The 22,545-nt window shown below is 36.0% G+C and overlaps 1 protein-coding gene across 1 annotated transcript in view; it reads right to left on the bottom strand.

Moving 5' to 3' along the window:
* Nucleotides 1–462: 462 nt before the first annotated feature.
* Nucleotides 463–22,545, bottom strand: part of zcchc7.L (zinc finger, CCHC domain containing 7 L homeolog) — an 88,738-nt gene continuing 66,655 nt past the window's right edge. Inside the window, exons 6-9 of the mRNA XM_018256525.2 lie at nt 17,286–17,321; nt 3,739–3,834; nt 2,014–2,131; nt 463–1,067 (exon numbers count right to left, since the gene is read on the bottom strand). Coding sequence (XP_018112014.1) covers nt 649–1,067; nt 2,014–2,131; nt 3,739–3,834; nt 17,286–17,321 — 669 coding nt within the window. The 3' untranslated portion in view covers nt 463–648. The remainder of the gene's footprint in view (nt 1,068–2,013; nt 2,132–3,738; nt 3,835–17,285; nt 17,322–22,545) is intronic.

Here is a 22,545-nt window from a genome sequence, read left to right on the forward strand (position 1 = left end):
TTATAGTTAATCCTTATTGGAGGCAAAACCAGCCTATTGGGTTTATTTAATGTTTAAATATTGTATTAGTAAACAAAGTATGGAGATCCAAATTAGAGAAAGTCTGAGCATTCTGGATAACAGGTCCCATACCTGTATACAGTTTTCAGCAGCTGATCAGGATTCACTACTCTATTGAAACTACTTTATAGGCACTTCTCCTGCAAAATTTACACGAGGTTTGATGTGCAAAGAAAATGATTTCTTCCCTGCTACTCAAACCTAACACACACAATGAAAACAACATATGTTCAGTCTATATTTGTGTATAAATAAAGAAGCAGCACATACACCAATACCTACAGGATTCCCTTATTTTGAGGTGGTTTCTTGCAGTACAATATTAAGAATCAACGCCCATATATAAAATACAATAAAAATGTGAATAATTTCTTTAAATTACGAGCTCAAAGACTTCTTATATGTCAAATTAACTTGGATCTTGAGATTTTTTAATAACGTTTAGATTTATGAACTTTCTTCCAAATAATATGGTTTCTCAATGCCGGGCAGAGAAAATCGAGCATTTCAACAATACGTTGTGTTCCTGCAGATTATGGGGAAAAGTATCAATATATGGAAGGTATTGTCATATCCAGTAACATCTGTTCATGCTACCTTTCTTTTTGATTTTTTTTTCTTCTGTTTAATTATAAGTAAGTCCTGGTCAACTGCAGAACTGCATCTTTTGCCTCTGCGTGTCTTCTTCTGGCGGTTTTTAAACATATCTTTCGTCTTATCCAAATGCAGGAAGCTGCCATCATACTTCTTTGAAGGTTTTTTTAATTCTACGTAACTGTTAGGAAATCCACGGGGGAAATCCCCCTCTATTTCTTGAAGGCCGGATTTTCTTTTCTTATGCTTCTTCTTCTGCTTTGTCTCTGCACATTCGTAATCCCTGATAGTACCTTTCTTCTCTTTTTTGCTAGGATATTTCTTCTTCCTTTTCTTGGCAGGTGGCTTAGCATCTACCTTGCTTTCACTGAATTCCCTCATTTCACATGTGAGAAGGCCAGCTTTTTGAAAATCTGTAGAAGGTTAAGGGCAAAACAAAAGAAAAACACTGAGGCACTGAACTTGTAAACGTTACACACCGACTTCCTAGTACCTGCTGTTGGAGATTGTAGTATTTATCTAATGAGAAAAGCAAAATAATTTCTGAATATAATAATCTCCTCCCTAGTTGTAGCTCTTCATACCAGCTGCAAAAGGTGCAGGATAAATATATATATTAGAAATATAGGGGGTTATTTATCAAAGGTCGAATTTCGAAGTGATGTGTATTTTTTTTTACTCTTAATAAATTTGAATGTACTCCCAACTGGAATGGGAGGTTATTAATAACAAAATTTGAACGTTTAAAATAAAGCAAATGAAACCCACCCAAAAATTTGATTTGTATTCGAATGTAATACGAACTAAATACGAATCTTCAATGGGTCAGCGGACCTCTGCCATTGACTTGTAAATTAATTCAGCAGGTGGCGAATATTCGAATTAGAACGGTGATAAATCTCAGATTCAAATTTACCTTAGAGTTTGTGCTTTTAAATTTGAATGTGAGTTTTGACACAAAAACATTTTGAAAATTTGGATTCAAATTTACCATTTGAACCTTAATAAATTTGCCTCAGAGTGTATAATTTTCCACCAAGAAGCCAAATTGATAAATAAAAATGCCTGTTCTCGATAGAGGATTGTTTTGGTTTCAAACAGTGGAATTTGGTCAAGTATGAGCACCTAAAGGGCAGAGACACACGTGGAAATTCAGGGAGATTATTAGCCCGGCAACATATCACTTCTTCTTTGGGTGACTAAGCTCCCCGAACTGCCTTCCCGCCGGCTAGAATCTAAATTGCTGGTGGGATGGCACTGGGAGCTCTAGTTCGAGGTGCTTTCTTTTACTACTTTAATTTCCTAAACTGAAAATATGTTTAATAAGAGAACCTTCAAGGCTTCAATTCTTTGACTTACCTTTAATCTTGCTTTTTGTGCGCTCATTTCTTTTCCGGATATCGTATTCATGGTCGTAAGAAAACACCAGCTGACAGGTAGGGAGTTTGTCACTATTCATCCTCCTTTCTTTGCATTCCTGCAGGGGGAGGAAACAAACCATTTGATTATAGAAAATTATTTTTAAAGGGGTGGTTCACCTTTAACTTTTAGTATGTTATAGAATGGCTAATTCTAAGCAACTTTTCAACTGTTCTTCATTTTTTCCTATAGTTTCTGCATTATTTGTCTTCTTCATCTGACTCTTAGGCCAGTGGCACACCATTGCCTGCAATTTTTCTGCTGGCTGAGAGAAGTGGGCCGCTCCCTTTCACAATTCTATTGATCTGCACTGAAAAGTACCTGCTTGAGTGCAGGTAAATGGAGCAGAGGTCTCTCGAAAATTCCTGCCGATCTCCGTTCTGCTCTGCATACCTGCATTCTAAAATGGAAGCTAAAATGGATCTGCTTCTCTCAGCATATAAAAAAATGCAGACTAAGAACAATGGAGCCAACGCTCCATGTGGCTGCAGCCTTAAATGGACCAACATATTTAGCAAACACTTAGGGGGTTATTTACGAAAACTCAAATTAATCTCAGTTTTTTATGAAGACAAAGTCGACCAAATCCCTTCCACGAATTGAATACATTTATCAATAGTTTTTCTAGAAAAAATTGTCACAAAAAAATAGAGTGTCAATTCGTATAGTATGATTGACGCTCCGAAAACTTGACTTTTTAGGATTATCGGACGAAAACCCTGACATTATCAGATTATCCATCACACAAGAAACAACTTCAGGGACATCTGCCATTGACTTCTACATGACCTCGACAGGTTTGAGATGGATATGTTTGGATTTTTAGCAGCTTTGGGCTTTTATTCCACGGACATTTTGAGTTTTCCCCTTAAAGGAGAAGGAAAGGTAAATAAGCCTGATCAGAAAGGTTCACCTAAATATACCAGTAAAACCTCAAAGTAGTGCTGCTCTGAGTCCTCTGTCAAAAGAAATACTTTTCTATTCTATTATGTACACATGGGCTTCTGTATCAGACTTCCTGCCTTCAGCTTAAACCTTCTTGCCCTGGGCGTGAGCATGCTCAGTTTGCTCCTCTCCCCCCCTCCCTTCTCTGCTGTAATCTGAGCCCAGAACTATAAGTGAGCAGGGAGAGACTCAGGCAGGAAGTGATATCACACCAAGATAATACTGCAGCTACTATCCTAAACAAACAGAGAGCTTCTAGAGCTTTTTACTCAGGTATGGTAAAGCATTATACAGAATAAATATAGCATTCTAGCTTGCACTATTGTGGCTAATCTATAAGCAAAAAAATGCCTCTGTAGCTTTCCTTCTCCTTTAAAAACCGTGACCAGATAAATTTGAGGCTTTAATAAATGGGTCCCATAACGATTCATGAAAGGTAAATGGTATAGATTCTTTTGTATCAGGGACAATGGTCTAATCCTGTGTTGAAAAGTTATTCATGCATTCCTGATGGCCGTTGCCTCCCCATAGACCACCTCTTTTCAGTTTTCTGCATTCCTTTTTGTTAAATCAAATAATCAAAACATAAACAAGTGAAGCTACTTGTCTGGGTACTTTTAGTTCTGTGGTATGTGTCTGCTTTGTGAGTAAAGATACACATGATGTCAAAAACAAATGACACACTTTTAGCTTGGATTAGAGAGTGTAGCGTATACTTACATAAATACAGTGGCCTTTCTTAGCACAGTTACAGCAGTAAACAATATCCTTTTGGCCAGAATGTGACTTGGGTTTCTTGATTGGTCCTGCTTTAATCTGTATGGAAACGGAAACATGAATTTGTTTCAACATTTAATGCATTTATATTAGTAGTTGTCAGTCGTACTTTTTCTGTTAAGCTTGGCACCTACTCTGTTGATAAGTAGTTGAACTACATTTAAAGCTAAGCAAGCTTTCTATCACAAGGACCATCATTTATAGCAGTCTGCAACTGCCTGTTCTGTTTCCTGGCACTACAGATGCTTATGCCAAAAAAAAGTAATATATCAGACTAATATTATCACTTGCTTAGAAAATGCTCAGAGCACACTGATGAGAACACAAAATATTGTTGTATGGTTATTAAATCTCTGGCTTGCCACTCCATATGAACTGAAAATATGGCTAATGACCAAGTCACAAAATATATAAATATAGTGGAGAATGTACCCTCTACTATAATTCATAAACACATTAGTGCTTTTATACAGGTGACATAAATCTAAATAATTTGTAAAAAAACTGTATTCCATGATACACAGTCTGCACCTACAGTGCCTTGCTGAAGAAAGAACACAGTCGATTTCTGTGATTAAAACAATAGGCAAAAAGTATGTTCAGCACAAGCCCTATTCACTAGGCTCATGTTGAACAAGGGGGTGAACTGCGGATTTAAGGCTGGTTTACGGAATGCACCGGTACTTGCCTTGGAACAAGAAAACTTTTCTCATCTTGACTTAGAAATAGGTCTCTCTCAAAAACATACTGAGCAACCCATACATCAAGATTCATGTATACAGGCCTCTGTTCTATTCTGTTGTTGGGAATATTGAAATGAGGCATATTTGGTGGGTGATGTGTTGAAATGACATATATACAGGGTACTAATGTGGAAGATAGCATTACCTATAAAAAAAAAGCCCACCCCATCTGCTTTTCTTGCTGAAAGCCTTTCATGCACCACTAAACGTGGTAAATATCAGAAGATAACACACAAGCCTCACCACACCAAGGATTTAGGTGCTAATGTGTCTGCCGAGTGCTGCAGATGCAAAGATTACAAATCATTTTTTCCTAAATGTCATTTTACATAACCCTTTTTTCTGCTTGAGTAGTTAGTTAGGGAATGAATGCCATTAAAACACTTAATCATTATCTGGGAAACTAACCTTCACCACTAGGAATCTCCATGACAAAGACCAGTAGATCAGACAGCAGGCTGCCTTGGCAGAGTTTGTCTGCTGGTGAAATGAATATTATATGCAAATAGATGCTCCGGGCAGCTCCCACAGTGACCTTGGACCGGCCGTCATCTCGACCAACTTACATATTCGCAGGCTCATCAGGAAGCTAGTACTCATTACTATGAAAATATCTGCACCATCAGTACCGTTAATTAGAGACAGCTCTTAAAGTGATAGTGAAGTTCTGGGTGTGTCATTATTACAGTAAGGATTTCCAATAATTTTAGGTAAGAAATGCACATAATTACTACTAATTACTTCTAAGAGCAAAAGCATTTCATAGTTTAGTTGTGTATACTTCAAAACATACATCACCTTCAAGTATATGTTTTCAACTCTTTACTAACAGCTAGACAGTGAGGTAGGTCCATGTTCCCCATGATGTGCAATGAGACATACCTGGTCTACTCATAGTTCAGTACAATCAGTGGTTTTATACCCTGTTCTGAAAACATTCATACTGTAAGCTCATTATTCTTTTAACGCCTCTATCTTAATGCCTAACTGTGTACAAAGAATATGAACAGCTTTACTATGAAGCTATTGAATTTGTAAATGCTTTATTCACAGTCAAAACCAAGACACACATTCAATCCCAACAACAACCCTATCTTTACTATACTAGTTATATCCCTAACACTGACAACTTAGGAAGACAACGCTACCAAGAACTGTCTTCAACTCAAAATTACACTCCTCATTTCCAGAGATTTCAATTTTAGGATAAATAAGCCACCTCCACGAAGCCCTTTAGCAAAGCTGCATAATGAATTTTCACTGATGCAAATGGAAGCTGAGGAATGGTACCTTTAAGGCTTTATTATGCTTTTCTTTATCTTTTTGGATAATCCTACAGCCTGGGTTGTAGAAAAAAAGTGAGAAAGAAAAACCCCTAGCCTGGCAAAATGAAATTTAGCTCTCCGCTCCTAGAAAGGAGACGTTACAATATAAACCAAGAGTTTTCTCTTAAAAAGAACAAAAGGCCTTCAGCGTGCCTGGAACAATGAATAATATATGCAAGATAGTCGGATAGCAGCAGTTCACTCAATGAATAAATGGAAATGAGGTGCTCCAAAATCTTCATGGCTTAAAACACATCCCAATTTTCTCCAAAGGTGGCGACTTTTATCCACTGGTCCATGGCTAATTTTACATGGAATGCAAAATTCTTATTCAGATTGTCCACAGCATTAAAGTTCAGCAGCGTCCCTGTGTAGCGTTCAGTAAAGCTACCTTACATTTATTTTCATTTTAAAGTGAACGAACGACTGCTTGCCTTTTGATTGCTGCCCTCCCATAAAGCAAAATACAAGTGTAAAATCTAGGACATAAGCCTACATGCTTCTTTGCAGTAATGTGCACCTTAAAGAGAAACTATTTTAAAAGGACACCACCGATATCTACATTTTATTTGCCATCTTAAACATATCTGAGTCTTCCCTGCCTTATCCCCCCCCCTTCTCTCTCTGCTACGTATTGCTTTTCTACACTCCTCGCTGCAGATGGACTGCATAAATAAGCAATGTGCTATGAGGCTTCAGACTAGCCGATAAACCCCTTTCAATTTTCATGCCAGCTTCTTCTTTTGTAATTCAAATCTGGCTGAAAACTGGCAGCTCTGAAAACTGAAACAAGCACTGCCACAAATACCTTGTAATGCTATCGACCTTGTCTGCCCATGCAGGGAGGAAAGGGGGATGCATATGTGTCTGCAGTCATCCAGATAACATAGCTCATTTTTTTCCCCTTGGATAACAGGAACCAACACAAGACTGTGGACCAGAAGCAGTTATTGCAAAGCAAACTGGAGAAAAAGTCTCTTCAGAACATACTGTGTGTGTGTGTGTGTATAAGAATAATAATGCAAAAAAATGTATTATATATAAATGTAAAGACACAGCACATACATATTGTCAGCCAGTGCACCCTTTATGGATTGCAATTTATTTGATTCCTTTTGCCTTCCATTTAAACTGTACATTACGGCCATATAGATTTCCCCTAAATCTGTTTGCCATATTTTCTTTTAAAAAGGATTAACGCTACGAGCAATGGCGGGAATGAAATAATTTTTTTTCAAAGTAATAAGAGAAAAGCTCTGCTTATCAGTGGCCATCAGAAAGTTCATTAATCAGCTTGGCTTTGTGCCCTCCAAACTGAAAGGTTAAGTAATCCTCCAAGGAATATTTCAGGGAAGTGCAGCCAATTGTCCAGAGAGGAGCTGCCATTCATTTCACATGGGATCAGTAGCTTGGTATCTTACCACTGTTCTGAGCCCAAGCAATTGTGAAACGTCTAAGTGTAATAAATATATTAAATATGTTGGAGGGCAGGAAAAATACTGAATATAAAACAGTATCAACTTTCTTGTTCTCTAGTCGGATTTGGTCTATTGTTCCTATGGGATGACATATAGCAGCACACAAGCAAAGGGTTCAATTAGAAATAAGTTGAAATGAGTATAAATTTATCATGTAGCATAATAAAATCAACAATGACTTTAGGTTAAATCTGTATACATTGAAAATAGAAGGGTTAGGGCACTCTTGGAAGCCACGTATAAATCAGACCAAAAGTAAATTAGTTAAAAAGTAGAAAAAAATCTTATCTAAATTCTACTTTTTAAATAATTTATTTTTGGACTGATTTATATGTGGCTTCCAAGAGTGTCCTAAACCTTCTATTTTCTCTGTATATGGATTGTCCTCTTCCCTGAGCTGAGGGCCTGGGACAGGAGCACCTGGGCCACTATTCAACCTTGGTGAGTTAATTTACTACAATTGGATGTTTTTGCTTGCATATACATATTTAGGTTAAATCCGTCACACTAATGATTAGAATGATCTGTAACGTAAAAGGATTTGTAGGAATGGTGGCATTAGTAAAATACATTGCAGGGACCTTTTGGGAATAGGGTGCATCTTTATTCCCAAATAGAAAGTAGGGATGCATTAAATCTATAATTTCTGAATTTGGATGAACATCAAATCCTTGTCTGAATCCTGAGCCATATCCTTATTAACATCACAGTATCAACCACTCAGCCATAGTTTCAAGACCATTAAGGGAGCATTCTTCCCTAATTTCACCCTGGGTGGGGACAGGCCCACAGTTTCAGAACTACTAAAAAACTGCAATGGATGACTTGCGGTGAAGAACGAGTGCTTTGATTAATAACATGGTGTCATGGCATTGTTTGTATTACCTGCATCTAAGGGAAAGTCCTCCACAAACTCGAAATAAACACTTTCCCCAGAATTTACAACAGAGCTCAAAAACTAATGGATATTGGAAATCACCTCTGGTTGTACAGCACTAGTGTCCTACATCTTAAAGTCGATTGGCCGTGAGCATATGTATGGCTAAAGAAATTGTTAATCATTTATCCTTTAAATGGACAATAGTTGCAGTGAGAATTCTTGACCAGAACTGCCTCTGGTTTGTGATGAGCTAGTTTTTAGAAAATATATTGTCTAGGCTTTTCTGTGTATAGATAATTCGAAACTATAATGTATTTCATGTATGCCGGAAATGTTTTATTCTGTTCTACACATTACAGTGGTCAGTGTCTTGAAAATGAAACAGATCCTTGAATGTGGGAAATAAGTAGTACTGTCCAGTACCCAAGATGCTTGTGTTCACCAGTGCTTTTCAATTTGCTCTATCATCATCTCTGGATAAGTTGCCAACAAAATACAGCGGTTTTTTACTCTTGCCTTGTGTGAGCTTTTCCAGACAATAAAAGAGTATTGTACTAAAACTAAACACTTCGCTGAACACTATGCAATATCTGATATTTCATAAAACGGGCAAAGCCTTTGTAAGCAATCCATGAAATTAAACAAGCTTTGATAGGTCAAGTAAACATGTCTGCAAAATTAAAAACTGAAAAATTGTATGTTTCCGTAATCTATACTTTATCAGCAGGTAACCTCAATACTAATTCACTTTTTATTTAAAATGAGAATTGTCATGGAACATGCTATTGAACTCAACAGTACACTTTTGTATTGAACAATCTAGTCTGCAAGCAAACTCAGGACTTGTAAGTGAACACTCATGCCTACCAACATGTGGCCCATAATGAAGCAGATACACTATGTTAACAAATGGTCATATATGGAACAGATTTCAAAAAGAGTGCAAAAAAAATGCTGCTCTCTGTGGATGTGGGTTCTCTTTCCTTCCTTCCTGGACATGTAAACCTCCACAAAAATGTAATCAATGAACAGCATCTTTGAAATGTTTAATTTTGATGATTAGAAAGGCTGCAGCATCCAATTAATCACTTAGGATTCTTCTCCTTTAGCCCACTCAAGCCCCTCCCTTGGGAATTTAATTTGGCTGTTGGCTGCTGAGCATGCCCAGATCTTCTCAACTCAGATTACAAAACACCCCCACTCCAGTCTAGTGGCCAATGAAGAGATTACATAGTGGTTTCCATAGAAACCCTGCTGTAGCGGTCTGCTCCTATTTTCCCCCCTAACCTAATCTCCTCCGCTCAGCTTTTCCATAACAGTGCTCAAATCAAGCAGGCCTTTTTAGGTAAGTCTTTTAATTAAGTTCTGCCTTTGTAGGTCTGCATTCTTAATTTATGAACTTTAGAGCTCACATGTGCTGTTTGCAGATGTAAATATCACTGATTATGTGTCAGCGGGAAATGGCTGCTGGGCAAAAGCTATTTGATTAAGGAAAATGTGATGGTGCTGGCCAATGAAGGGGATATATGCAGTACAAATGATCCCACCTGGGAAGGGGGAAATGTGCCCAACTATACATGGTAGGAAATGTATGGTTTATATGTCCTTTAACTGCCTTCCCATGTTCTCCCCACTAGCCAATCATATATATATATATATATATAATGTAAAAATAGTCACATCCTTCACATTGAGACATGTCATCATATGAAAAATAAACTCTTCTGTGATCTGTCTTCAGTAGTAAACTAGTAATTATTGTACTGCCCAGCAAAGTGTTAAAATATTCTTTGCTGGATGAATTCCATGTTAGTGCCTAAGCCCCTTTCAACTTAAAATGGAAGCAGATTATTTTTGAAAGGTCTTACACTTTTAACACTTCTTTTTTCTAACTTGTAAATCACAGTTCTTCAAATACAATTTCTGTTTATGGCTCCCCAATAAGATTTATGGCTATCCAAACCAAATTGTTATACTCTTATACTACCTCTTGCTGAAAAGCATATGCCTGCCAACAAATAGGGCAATGCTAGTTGAGTACTGACCTTCTTTTGTATATCTAAATGACTGGATTAACATAAATATAGAACTCAACTTAACTATTAGGAACCATTTTACCAATTCAAGGATTTTAATGTATTTTATGTGTGTATATCAACACAGCTTCAGCACTCATTCACTCAAGAAGTATTAAAAAAGTATTGCTTCAGTCTTACTTTCATAAATATATCGGACAATTATTATAATTATATCTGATCATTTTATTTGACAAAAAGTAGGGAATGAATCATTTTTGTATTAGATATACAGAAAGTGCAGGGGTTCATTGGGTTCATGCATTTAAAATCAACAACACCATCTGAACTTCCAGAAATAATTGTAAATATAGACTTTTTTGTATACAGACATACTTAATGCCACCAATTTAAAATAAACCAAATAGCCTGCCTGTGCTTGCTAGGACTAGTTCACTAACCACTTTTGGCTCACAATATAAAGCAATAAATAAACCCTCCATTAGTTTGTTCCATTGTGAAATGATGGATTTGGCTTTTCAGAGAATCTGTGCATCACCCCTATGATAACCAAAGGGACTTCAAGTCTCAGAATTCATCACTTCACAGTGGGACAAGGTGAGGGAGGGGCTGCATTACACAGTGAGCCTAAGGGTGGGGGGAACTGTTCTCAACTTCAGTTTGACTAAACATTATGGATACATTAAAATTCAGCAAAAAAAAAAAAAAAATTGGCCTTAGTGCATTCCTAACTAGAAGTTGAAATAGTGAGGCTGCAGTGGTAAACATTTTATATCCTAAAAAAACAAATATAAAAATTCTACCTTTCAAGTGGTGGAAATGTTAGGTATCCTCCTGACTTGGATTCTTAGCAAGTATTAATTATCTTAAATATGAATCAGGGAATTTTATTTGAAAGCGTAGGTTGTTCTGCCCTTGGAATGGTTAATATTTATCTGGGAAATGTTTTAAAATCATAGACAAGTAAATTTTATGCCTCAGTGTTTCAGCTTTGTTTAGATAAAAATAAAGCCATAGATATGCTTCCAATAAAACAGTAAGTAAAAAAATAAGGTAGTTGTAAAGTTTGGACTGTGACGGGGGGGGGGGGGCTTATTTACTTTCAAGGTCTAGAAAAAAACAATCTTGATTTTTTCCCTAAAGCACTACCAAAACAGAATATTTGAGAGAGAAAAATATAGCTAATCAAAGTGCAAAATACTTTCTCGCCTCAATTTAGCGAGCAGTTAGCAAAGTTGAAACTTCAGAAGAGGGAGGGAAGGGGACGCCCCTCATACCGCCGTCGTCTGGGTCTGCTGATGGTAGTTACACCACTGTTAAAACTTTACTGTGGAATGACTTCCTTGTAATTAATACATTTCGATTTCTGCACATGAAGCTCTGGCCATACAGATAACGAACATATTTGAACAAAAGGGACATTTTTAGACGTTAGAAGCATTTTCCCATAAAATTTTATTGTATTAAATTAAGTCATTTGACATATTAAAATATATTGTTTTACTGGGTACCATATGTACAGATATTAAACATTTAGCATTACTATTAGAACAACTCTGCACTGTGGGGCAGAATAGTTTAGTGACTGAAAAACACTGCAGCAGCTGCCAAGATTTTCAATAAAACAATGCTTTCAAGAGACATAGAATAACATATTTGCATGTGAACTTCAACGTGACATGCGACTAATCAACAATGGCTTTTTTAGCAATCCCCATTTTATATTGTTTTTCTTGATAAGTAAATGATGAGTACACACCCATAGTACAAAAACATAATTACAAAAATGGTGGTAGTGGGGATTGAATATTTTACTATGATCTGAATATATTTTCACAAAAAGGCAGGCCTTGGTTGGCCATACTAAAGTTACCTTAAAATATAAGAACACTGCATTTAAAGGACCAGTAACATCAAAAAATTAAATTGTTTTGAAGTAATAAAAATATAATGCGGTGTTGCCCTGCACTAGTAAAACTGATGTGTTTGCTTCAGAAACACTACTATTGTTTATATAAATAAGCTGCTGTGTAGCAATGGGGGCAGCTATTCTAAAGAGAAAAGGCTCAAGTTACACAGTAGATAGCAGATAAGCGCTGTAGAACGTAATATTATCTGTTATCCATTATTTATCCTGTACCATATAGCCTTTTTTCAATTTTCGCCATTGCTACTCAGCAGCTTGTTTATATGAACTATAGTAGTGTTTCTGAAGCAAATCAGTTTTATCAGTGCAGGGTAACACTACATGATATCTTCATTACTTTAAAATACTTTCATTTTTTTTATAAAGAAGCAGCTTTGATGTCCTGGAAAGTGTATGCTACTGGTTTCATCAATTCTTATTGACCTCCTAAAAGGGCATGTATTAGGAGAAAGCTCACGGTCCACATCAGCTTACATTAATATACCAGTTTTCCAAATAGCTTAAAATAACAAAGTGAATAAATTCCAACTTATTATTATAAAGGCAAACCGATCACCATTGCCAAATGCACTTGCAAATCAGCACTTTCTCATGCTGTGCTAACAGAAACAAAGACAAGAGGTAATTATTCCAGCCCATCTGAGCTTACGCTGTAGCGCTTGGCCACCCAGTGGAAATTGTTAGGCAAAGTATAAAAACAAATTAGTGCAAAAATGAATTGCTATTTTGCTCTTGGAACTCAAGATACATACAGCGTGCATTAATGCAATATTCTTTTTTTGATGACTGAGGTTTGCGCACCAATAAATAAGCCCCCAAAGTAGTTTTGTGAATCGGTTTGGTTGGTGGGAACGCAAAGATTTCCTTGTATCACCAGATCATCATTTGTAATGGTTTGTCTAATTCAGCAACCTAGCAATCGGCTGAGGAGGGCCCTAACAAAGGTTGGCGAGGAAAGAAAAGCTTCACCCTACAATTTCTTAAAACATAAAAGGTCTTGAGGATCAGAGATACAAGTGTAATGTAAGGCATGGAATTCACAGAAACATCTGCAGTACTGAGTGAGAATGGCTAGAGGTGGGAATGTGATATAAGAAGCAACACATTAGTTAGGATATGGGTTTTGACTTCCTTCAATTGGAAACACAGAGTTGCCTTCAGCCTAAGATTGTTTACAAAATACATGTTGTTGCTTGTTTTGGGGATACAATCTCAAGCAATGGCTACTTGTGTCAATTCCAATTTCTTTCAACTGCTGCTCATCAGTGGATAATAGAACACCTTGTTGAAGGTAAACAAAAGGACTAGAGATTTAAGTGTGGGCTCCTATAAACATTACTAAAAGTAACACTTGATGGTACAGTGTCATCTGGTGTAAAATGATGCATTGTGTGCCAGCAAGTGCCAGAGGTAGATTTAATCCCTAAAAAGGTCTTGGAGGTTTTAAAGAAGAGAATTAATAAAGCAATAAGAAGCTCAGAAATGTCTTTTATTACAAAATATAAGATGATGAAAATAAATTTAGCCTAATGCTAATGATGGCCTGAGAATAAAAGGCCAGTTTTTGGACTAAGCTATGGAGAAATGTAATGCAGGCTCCCCCAGCAGCAGAGAGTTTACATAACCTAATCCAGTCATTGTGAGCAAAACCCTTTTCTTCTAGTCTGCCATGGACAGAAATATGTTCTCTGCTGGTGAAGCAGAGCCAAAATCAGGCCTTAAGTAGAAAACAATACACAGAGGAAGGGAAATATTTCAGATCTTACTTTAAACCCTTTGGACAAACTTCCATTGAAAATGTTGTAATATGGTAAAGGCTTCCACACCTGTCACATTTAATTAAATGTGATCTACTAATGTGTTTAAAGCCCAAGGTTTTAGAGGTCAATGGATCACCCAAACAAAAAAAGGGGCAACAAATTGCAGACTCAACATGTAATAAAAAATCATGAAATTAGCCTAGAAAAACATTTGTATTGGCAACATCTCAATAATTGCTCTCAAACACTATACAATACAAAGAAACAGTCCCTCCGCTTAGTATAAGCATGTTTTCATTAGGATTATACCAGTTATAAAATGTTCCGAATTTTCTCTTCGGATTACTGTAATACTGTAAATAAAAATAATTAAATAAAAAAATTAAATGTTTTGGTGTGTGAAGTGTGTGCATGAGAGAATTATTTTTGTTTTAAAAAATCACAACTGGATATTAATGATAAATATATTTATGAAGTAACTCACGTAGATAAACGCACACAGTTTTCTAAATACAGATACGGGACCTGTTATCCAGAATGCTCAGGGCCTGGGGCTTTCCGTATAATGGATTTTTACGTAATCTGCATAATTTAAGTCTAGTAGAAAATAATGTAAACATTAAATAAACCCGATAGGCTGGTTCTGCTTCCAATAAGGATTAATTATGTCTTAGTTTGGATCATGTACAAGGTACTGTTTTATATTTACAGAATTTTAAAAATTTTGATTATTTGTATAAAATAGAGTCTTTGGAAGACAGCCTTTCCAAAATTCAGATTCTGGATAACAGGTTGCTGGATAACGGATCCCATACCTGTATATAGATTTTAACAGGCATCAAACTTTACCTTCAAAGAGCAAATCAAAAGAGAATCTGCAAACCATCTTTTTGGAGATCACTCCGTAACTGCTTGCATATATAATATTAATTAATCTGGATGTCTTTGGTCAGCACCCGCTATATTGAAGTGGGATTGGTGAGTGTTGATAAGAAAATATCTATATATCTATATCTATATCTATATCAATATATAGTGTATATCTTTCTTAAAAAAAAAAAAAAAAAATTATATATATATATATATATATATATATATATATATATATATATATATATATATATATATATATATATATATATATAGCACAGAGCATGCACTGCTGTAATGTATGCACCTGCATCATGCAGTATATAATATTTATGCATGTTTTTTGTTTGTAATTTAAATTGTATGTCTTAATCAGTAATTAGCCATGAGTGACAATAGTAATTATTCTATAGTTCTCTCTCTCTAGATCTACATAAATACTCTATATTTATGTGAATTGTGCCTGCCTATGCACGGAGAGCCAAAATGAAATAAGAAATGCTAGCATGGCTCTGGAAAGGTATATACTAACATTTATTGCAGTTAATATTATGTTATTAAAATGGGATTTTAAAGAGAACAGCATAATGGGGAAACAAATTCACTGTATACAATATATTTATTTAAGGTATGTAGGTCTACAACTTATGTAGATATGCAATGTTAGGTCACTTTAAGCAATTTTATCTAGTGTGGCATATAAATAAAAGTAGCAATTAAATATACACTGAATGAGAAAATAGTTGAACTTAATGTGGTCAAATTCACATTACTATGTAATTAAAATGAAAACCAGCGTTTTTGGTCTGCCCCAATGTTTTTACAAGAAGTAATAATAAGATAAATAAGATTGTACAGGGATCTTGCCCTTTACACCTACAAGGGCAAACTACAAGAAGGTGCTTATAGTAAGCAATTACAATGTATGATTAAAAAATAATAAGATGAGAAGTCAAGAGAATACAGATTTCCTTCTTTAACAAAATTTGAATCTAATCATTGTTGTGCCTAACACACAGAAAGTTATGGTTTCAGTTGAATGGGAGCATTCAGAAATCATTGTTGGTTATAAATAATACTATATCCTAGGAAATTCAGGCACCCTGCTAGCTAATGACGAGCATGATTACCAGCCATTGATCACAATCAAATTAACAGCAGTCAACCTAGTGACTTGTGATGTGAATTAATAAATGTCAAATAGGCCTCTTTGTTAGACTAGCTTCTAAGATGGTGATCAATCATTTATTCCGAAATAAAAACTAATGTTGAGAGAGGCATAATGGTGAACTGTTATTTTAAATCCTGCACTGGGGATGGGTGTACTTAGAATGCAGTCCAGTAGATGTCACCCTGCCTCTTGGCAATAAAGCTGGTGCTGAATAAAATAAACAGCTGAGCCAAGGTGTTCATTAGTATGTTTTACCAAACGATAAATATCATGGAAGTTATTCCTATGTTTCATTATAATGTAAAGATCTTAAATTCTGCTTACAGAAACCCCAACAAATAGCAGCTTGGTAGACACTATGGGTAACCGGTATCGATCAGCAGTAAACCTAAGTTGCTTACCTTTTTAATTACATTTGCCTGGCAAAATAAATTCATCACTCTGCCAGTGACGGCACAATTAGCCAACTTGACAAAAAGTTCAATACAATGGCAGGACAATACATACAATCACTTAATTAAAGTGATCATATGTAAAGAGTAATTGTATTGTGCATACAAATGGAAGCTTTTCTTTTTTTTTTTGCTTCAAATGTATTCAAATCCAGCATGTTTTCTGCTGTCAAAGAAACCAACTATACGATAATTATACTACTTACTAATTACTTTTTGCTAGGACAATGAAACTCTTGTAAGTAGTCATAAATTAAGTTATTGAATTTCTACAGTAAATGCCTTGCTATTGTTATTCTTTTAATCTTTTTTTTTTTTTTTAACTTAAAAAAATGGCTAAAATAATTATATACTTTTTTGGTTCACAGATATTCATATTTGTATTCATATATTTTTTTTCTTCTTAAAGTAAAAGGCCCAGCTACTGAAAATAGCATAAACCTTTTCCTTCATTATACAAATTAAACTCGTAAATCAGCTTTTTCTAAGTGGCATACCTGTGTATGTGGGATATCATGCATAAAAGGAGGGAATATCTAATACGTTGGGGCCTTGGACATTTTTGGGCCATGAAAATCTGTAAGATAATAGCAACCTGCCTTGGGTTGGACTATAAAGGTCTAGCTCTCGAGGGTACAGCAGAAACGGTTGTTCTCTTTTAATGAGTATTTTGTAAACACTACATGGCAAAGAGTAGGAGATGCCAGATACCAGTGAACTGCCAAGAAAAATGGCACTTATTGATCACATTTCTAGTGAAGACACCTGACTACTCAATTGTGGTTGCAAGTTCATGAAAAGTCAATAATGTGGGAGTAAGGGAGTATAAAAACAGGTTATCTACTTACTGTTAGGTGGTACTGCCTCCAGATTTCTGGGCAAGCCTGGAATATAAAAAATATTGATCAGCCAGAAGCGTGAAACAAGGTGCTTTACAGCCTGTTGGTTTTGGCATGACACAGCAGTTGCTGGTGCCGGTCAGAGAGAGAAAGAAGAGGCTTAACTGAAAGGGTCAGGGTTTCAGCTTCACAAAACCCGGCTGCACTGTTTAATTGAATTTTACACTGCTTTAACAGACACCCTGTGACTCCTAATAAGCCAGAAAAGCCCCCTCCTCTTCTTCCCTTTAAAATCCAAAGTTTTGGAAACCTTTCCTGGCTGTCTGCGCTTTTAAAGAGCCTGAGTTCAAATATCAGAACTAATGATTAAAAAATGGGACGAGTGAAGTGCCTCTCTCCAGCTGTCTGTAACCAAAGCTATTGTATTAACTTTCAGTTTAAAGGGATACTGTCATGGGAAAAAAAGTTTTTTCCAAAATGAATCAGTTAATAGTGCTGCTCCAGCAGAATTCTGTGCTGAAATTCATTTCTCAAAAGAACAAACAGATTTTTTTATATTCAATTTTAAAATCTGACATGGGGCTAGATATTTTGTCAATTTCCCAGCTGCCCCAGTCATGTGACTTGTGCCTGCACTTTAGGAGAGAAATGCTTTCTGGCAGGCTGCGGTTTTTCCTTCTCAATGTAACTGAATGTGTCTCAGTGGGACATGGGTTTTTACTATTGAGTGTTGTTCTTAGATCTACCAGGCAGCTGTTATCTTGTGTTAGGGAGCTGTTATCTGGTTACCTTTCCATTGTTCTTTTGTTTGGCTGCTGGGGGGAAAAAGGGAGGGGGTGATATCACTCCAACTTGCAAGTAAAGAGTGACTGAAGTTTATCAAGAGCACACGTCACATGACTTGGGGCAGCTGGGAAATTGACAAAATGTCTAGCCCCATGTCAGATTTCAAATTTGAATATAAAAAAATCTGTTTGCTCTTTTGAGAAATGGATTTCAGTGCAGAATTCTGTGGGAGCAGCACTATTAACTGATTCATTTAATAAAAAAAAAAATGTCCCATGACAGAATCCCTTTAAATCGATATCAGCCAGCTTACCAGTAATAGTGTTTGAGAAGTCAAATCCATGTCCCACAAGTCAGACTCATGTCTCACAAGTTGTTGTTAACTAAACCTACCAGCATCCTTTGTGGGGTGTTAGCAGTGCCACAGAGTATTTAGCCCCCCTATCTATAAAAATGGATACTATATGGTATGTTGCTTCCTTATCCTGTGGCGGGATGCTGGAAGTTGTAGGGTAAGGACAGCTAGTGGGAGAAATGTAAATATCACTCTAAATCAATGTAAATATTTGCATTATATGATCAGGAAGAGTTTCATGAATAGATGTATTGTCTGTCTCTAGACTTTTAGGGTAAGGTCACACTGGGCGATTCGGGGAGATTTAGTCGCCTGGCGGTTTTGCGCCGGCTAAAATGAAAAGTCGCCCGCGGCATGGCACACACATCGCTTGGTATTCTTAAGTCGCCTGAAGTTTCCTCACGAGACGACTTCGGAATACGAAGCGGCACTTGTGCCATGCCGCAGGCGATTTTTCATTTTAGCCGGCGCAAGACAGAGGTAAGGCATACGTGGAAAGAGGAGGCGATTAGTCGCCAGGCAACTAAATCTCCCGAATCGCCCAGTGTGACCTTACCCTAAGATGCCCCTTACTGTCAAAAGAAACATACACTGAATTGAATTGTTTATATATTGATTCATATTAAAGCAAACGGAAGTGCAACAAAGACATTTATTCAGTGAAGCAAAATGCTGCCATCTGTTAAGTCAGGTTGAAAATGTAATTATTTGGTCTGTGTTTGATAAAAGCAAAATAATGAAACCAGAAGCCACAGACACAGCAGGTGCAACTGAGCAACTTAGCAGTTTACAGAAGAAGAAGGGAAGCCATATTGGAATCACATATGCCAGCTATGCACGCATGAAACCAACTGTATTTTATAGATTTCTGTTTGGTTAACCTTTATTAATCCAGAGAAGAACAAACACATTAATATGTCTGCTAAAGTAACTACTAAGAAAATAAGTTATGATTAAAGGGAAACTCTGACTTCCAAACCAAAATTTGATAAAGAGGCTCACATAACACAGAAACCCCTAATATACCCATCGCAGTTACCTGTTTATTAAAAAAGTTTGAATAAATGAAAATTTCTATGCTGCAATCCAGCTGTTTAACAGTTCTTCTCTTTCTGCATCATTTGGAATCCTGGCAGGGAAGGAGGGACTAAACACTGATGTTACAACTTCTCCACAGCTTACAGACAGCATGCAGCAACGGCATAACCCACAATGCATTGCACTGTGATGTTCCGTTCCTTATTGAAATCACATGTGCAGGGAATTGTGGGGTTTGGAGGATGCAGGCTGAGGACAGATGACTGTTGATACAAAGTAATAGTAGTCAGCCAGCTCAGCAAAGTAGTCAGACTGATCAGCAGAAGAGCAGGGGGCTAGGCTTAGGGAATTGTCAGAAATCATTAAAAATCATGAAAAGTATGCATATTTTTTAAATGATGTATATTGCAAAGTTGCTTGAAATTATGTTTACTTTTCAAAAAGCTTAAGTTATATTTTTGTGGAGTTCCCCTTTAAGGGAATAGATGTATTTTTCCTAATGGGCAACTTTATCTAAGAGGCAGCTGTAAATACATGTAAATAGTGTTTAGGTGATCTGCAATAGGAATGGTAGATTTGTTCTATATATAAAATGGGACCTGACTGGTCAGGGCTTTAGCTGTTCTTTGAGGAGAAAGGAAAAAAAAGCTTTGTGAAATTTGGTCTTAATTTTGGATTCAGGGCAAAGAGATATCATCATGCACTATATAACAGATCAGACACCATACCTCTACATCACAATTATATATTTTTGCCTCTCCATCAGAATATTTTTTTTTACAGGTTCCTGGAACCAGATTTTTGCCTCTCCACGAGAATATTTGTTTTACAGGTTCCTGGAACCATTTTTTTGCATTCAAAAACAAACAAGGCATACTTAAATTTCCATAAGTGAAATATCCATTTATGATGATGGAGTTGTTCAAAAACTGGCATGCTTTTGAGCACAAATGGCAGTTGATTGCAACTCTATAAAGTTTTGTTTGCTGAAGTCATTAGTGCAAAAAGTTCAAAGTTTTTTTAATCCCCTGGCATCCAATTCCCTTGCACTTGTGTTTGCCACTAAATACATAATATATAATGAACCTCAACCTTTATCTCTCAGAAGAAACAACTACTATCAGAGACAATTGAATATTTTCAATTTATTTTATTTACATCTAGCTAGAAAATGTGATCTGTCTACAAATCGAAATCCCTGTCTCCCATTGCTTTAAACAAACATTAAACCTTTAAACCTTCTTGAGAATTTTTCTGTCTCATGCCAAGAGACGTAAGGGGCAAATGAAAACCAGAAAACATAGTACACACCTACCATTTTCAATGGACTATGAAAACGGAATTGTGTGATTTATTCTTTAGTTATGGTTAGTTTCCGATTACCCACACTGTTACAGAATAAAATGGTTGAAAAATCACAATTACTGACTTGTCCCATGCTGGCAAATGCCATAGTTGCATGACCTTTTTATATTAAGTGGCATTTGGTTTAATAGTAATTATTTTATTGTTGTTGTATTTTAACCCACTAGTGCTGGAATGCATGACACTATTTCTAGTTTCTGATGCAATGTAATTGTTTTGCTTTTTCTATGACTTAAGTCCACTATGAAAAATAAAATCATTTTAGCAGAACTTAAAATATATTTGCATGCATTTTCACTGATTCGACACCTGCACTTGGAAGCTATTCTTGAAATAACTGGTAAATATTGATGAAGACAAATGGAATCTTTTGAAGAAAACATTTAACCACTGGACAGTGCAAAAGAACTCAGGCTGGCAATTTCAATGGTCTGATTATATTGGACTGTGCTCAAAGTTTTCCAGAGACACGTGAAAAAATAAATAAAAAAAAAAAACTATATATATATATATATATATACACACATATATATATACATATATATATATACACACATATATATATATATACACACACATACATATACACATACATATATATATATATATATATATATATATATATATATATATATATATATATATATATATATATATATATATATATATATATATATATATATATATATATATACACACACACATATACACACACACTGGTGCTTCTGATGAAGTGACGTATTAGTCATGAATGCGTCAAGCTACTCTCCCTGCCCGCTTGTACACATTGTTTTAATTTGGAGTAATAAAGACAAACTTTCATTTTATATTTGGTTCCACTCTGGAAGATTTTTTCCTGGTTGCCACCCCTTCGCTTGTACTTCATGAGATGTGTTATCTAATGCCGTACCAGACCGGCACTCATTTTCGGCGACCGGAAGCTACATCTACCCCCCTGTAACGGCGTTCCCCACTGCTGTCCTACCCCTAGTTCCGGACCTGTACTTAGCTTTAGCATAATATAATATAACCATGAAAGTAAATGTGAGCATCCTAATAAACTGTTACAGGTATAGAATGTGTTATCCAGAATGCTGTGGACCTGGCATCTTCAGGATAAGGGGATCTTTCTGTTATTTGGATCTCCATACTTTAAACCCTTACTAGGACAAGCTACTGTTTTATTTATATTATTTAAAGAAACGCCAATTATATGATTAAAATGGGAGATGACCTTCCCATATTTCAGAACTCTCTAGATAACCAAACCCATACCTGTACTTTACAGGATCCACACCTGAATAAATTCCCAATATTTTACTGCATCCCAAGTAACAATGTACTTTAAAATAGTACATCATGAAAAATCTAATGCAAAATATCAACAGTCACAACCTCTTTCTAGCCTTTTCTTGTACAAAATCTACAAAACTTGTGATCTGGTCTCATCCTGTGTATTTCATCATACCAGTTCAATCAAATATATTGAACTATATACTGAATAAATTCAAATATACTGAACTGCATCATAAACTTCCCTTCAGAAGCCACAAATATCTTTAAAATCACATCCGCTAATACTAATGCTGATGAAGTCTTAAAGGTTATCTGCCACCATAAAAGAACTGACGGTCTTGAATTTTATATGGTTTGACCACATTGAAGAGCAAAACTGTTGTGTTCTCAGAAATATGTACACAGAAAATGGCTTTGAGCATCTGTTTG

Source organism: Xenopus laevis, chromosome 1L (genome assembly GCF_017654675.1).
Source record: "Xenopus laevis strain J_2021 chromosome 1L, Xenopus_laevis_v10.1, whole genome shotgun sequence".
NCBI lineage: Eukaryota > Metazoa > Chordata > Amphibia > Anura > Pipidae > Xenopus > Xenopus laevis.